Below are 1,742 nucleotides of genomic sequence, written 5' to 3' on the forward strand. Positions count from 1 at the left end.
TGTTTCAATTTGCCTTCTAGGAGAGAAAGATTTTACCGTAGAAGCATGAGCCAAAAACAGTTGATCGGTAGCATCATGCACTACTCTCTTTTTGCTCTCAAAATAACTGATCATATCTTTCACAGATGTGGATGGCTCAGAATTGCGTTTTCTGTTTGTTCTGCCTGTAGAAGGAGTTTCATTTGAAAGAGTAACCCTAGGAGCTTCATTTCGAGTAGGTTTCGATGAGGAGGGTTGAATCTTATTCTGGGAATCATCTGTCTGAGTTGTTAGTAGATTTTTACTACACGTTGGTTTCTGTACTGCGGAATTTTCTTTCGTTAATATATTTTCGGGTGATTCTATATTTGGGAATACTTCAGATTCTTGTGTATCAACATCTGTGACATTGGATGCAGTCTTAGCAAAATTTAGGAACGGTTTGAACGATTCCATATGATCTGCCCATATCCATTTTTTTTTATCGCTTGCCGCTTGTCCAGTACTAGTTTTATTAGTTCTTATGTACTTAGCGTACGTATCGCGCAGATTCCTCCATTTTCTTAATCTCATCCCCTGAAACAAAATACTCTTTTTTAGGTATCTGGCTACCGGAGATACATTTTATACAATAGGCCATAGTTTTAGAGTCGGGTTTTCGACTGTAAGTGCCATAGTTGTAGAAGTTTGTGAAGCTTTATGTAGAAATTTGCAACATATTTACTTGCCCGAACCAACTACAAAAATATGGAAAAAATCTGAAGAAGGTTTTAGAAATACCTGGCGATTCCCAAATTGTATTGGTAGCATCGATGGCAAGCATGTTACTATCAAGTGTCCAGACAAAACAGGATCTAATTATTGGTGTTATTTGAATAAGTTTTCTACAGTATTAATGGCTATTGTTGGCCCAGATTATAGATTCATTTCAGTTGATATTGGCGGTTTTGGTAAAAACAGCGACGGTGGAATATTCGAAGCTTCCAACATGGGAAGAAGATTTGAAACAAATCAGATGGGTGTACCTGAGCCGAAAAATCTCCCAGGCCAGAATGAACTTCCCCCCATGTCTTAATTGGAGACGAAGCCTTTGCACTAAAACCATACTTGTTGAGGCCCTTTCCATACAGTCAAAGCAGAACAGATATTTTCAAGGAAAATTATAATGTGAGGCTCTGTAAAGCGAGGAGAGTAGTAGAAAACGCTTTCGGAATATTGGCACAAAAATGGCGTATATTCTACAGACCAATGGAAACAAAAATTAATACTAGTATTCTCATTGTGAAAACTGCATGTATTTTGCATAATTTTCTAAGGACAAAAAAATGTGATGATAGATTCATAGAACTTTTAGATCCACCAGAGCCTGAACTTGGAGCATTTCAAAATTTGGACAATGACCCAAGGAGAGCTGCAAGACTGGCATTTTCTGTTCGAGAAAAATTTGCCACGTATTTTAATTCAGGACTATGAATAAATTGTTCACGATGAAAATAATGGACTCTTCTTGCAGTAAATATGGTATTGTTTAGGCCTCTGCTTTTCTTTAGTCTTAGATGTAGAAAAATAAACCAATACAAATCGTAAAACTACTCACCATTTTCGCCTATTTCTTCTCCTATTCTAGTCCAAATCTTGTCCTTTTTCCTTACATTTTTATAATCTTCATGAGAAAGGTCATAGAGAATAGGATACTTTCGAACCAACTCAATAATTCTCTCCATTTTCAATTTTTTCACATGCGAAACTGATAAAAACGCTGT

General features: G+C 36.5%; 1 protein-coding gene across 1 annotated transcript; it reads left to right on the top strand.

Moving 5' to 3' along the window:
* Positions 1-559: 559 nt before the first annotated feature.
* Positions 560-1,161, top strand: LOC126880713 (uncharacterized; the record flags this gene model as incomplete). Its single annotated transcript, XM_050644756.1, has 1 exon — positions 560-1,161. A coding segment is annotated over one exon (495 nt), but the record flags the coding sequence as incomplete, so codon positions are not given.
* Between the last annotated feature and the right edge of the window lie 581 nt (positions 1,162-1,742).

Source organism: Diabrotica virgifera, chromosome 2, assembly GCF_917563875.1.
Source record: "Diabrotica virgifera virgifera chromosome 2, PGI_DIABVI_V3a".
NCBI lineage: Eukaryota > Metazoa > Arthropoda > Insecta > Coleoptera > Chrysomelidae > Diabrotica > Diabrotica virgifera.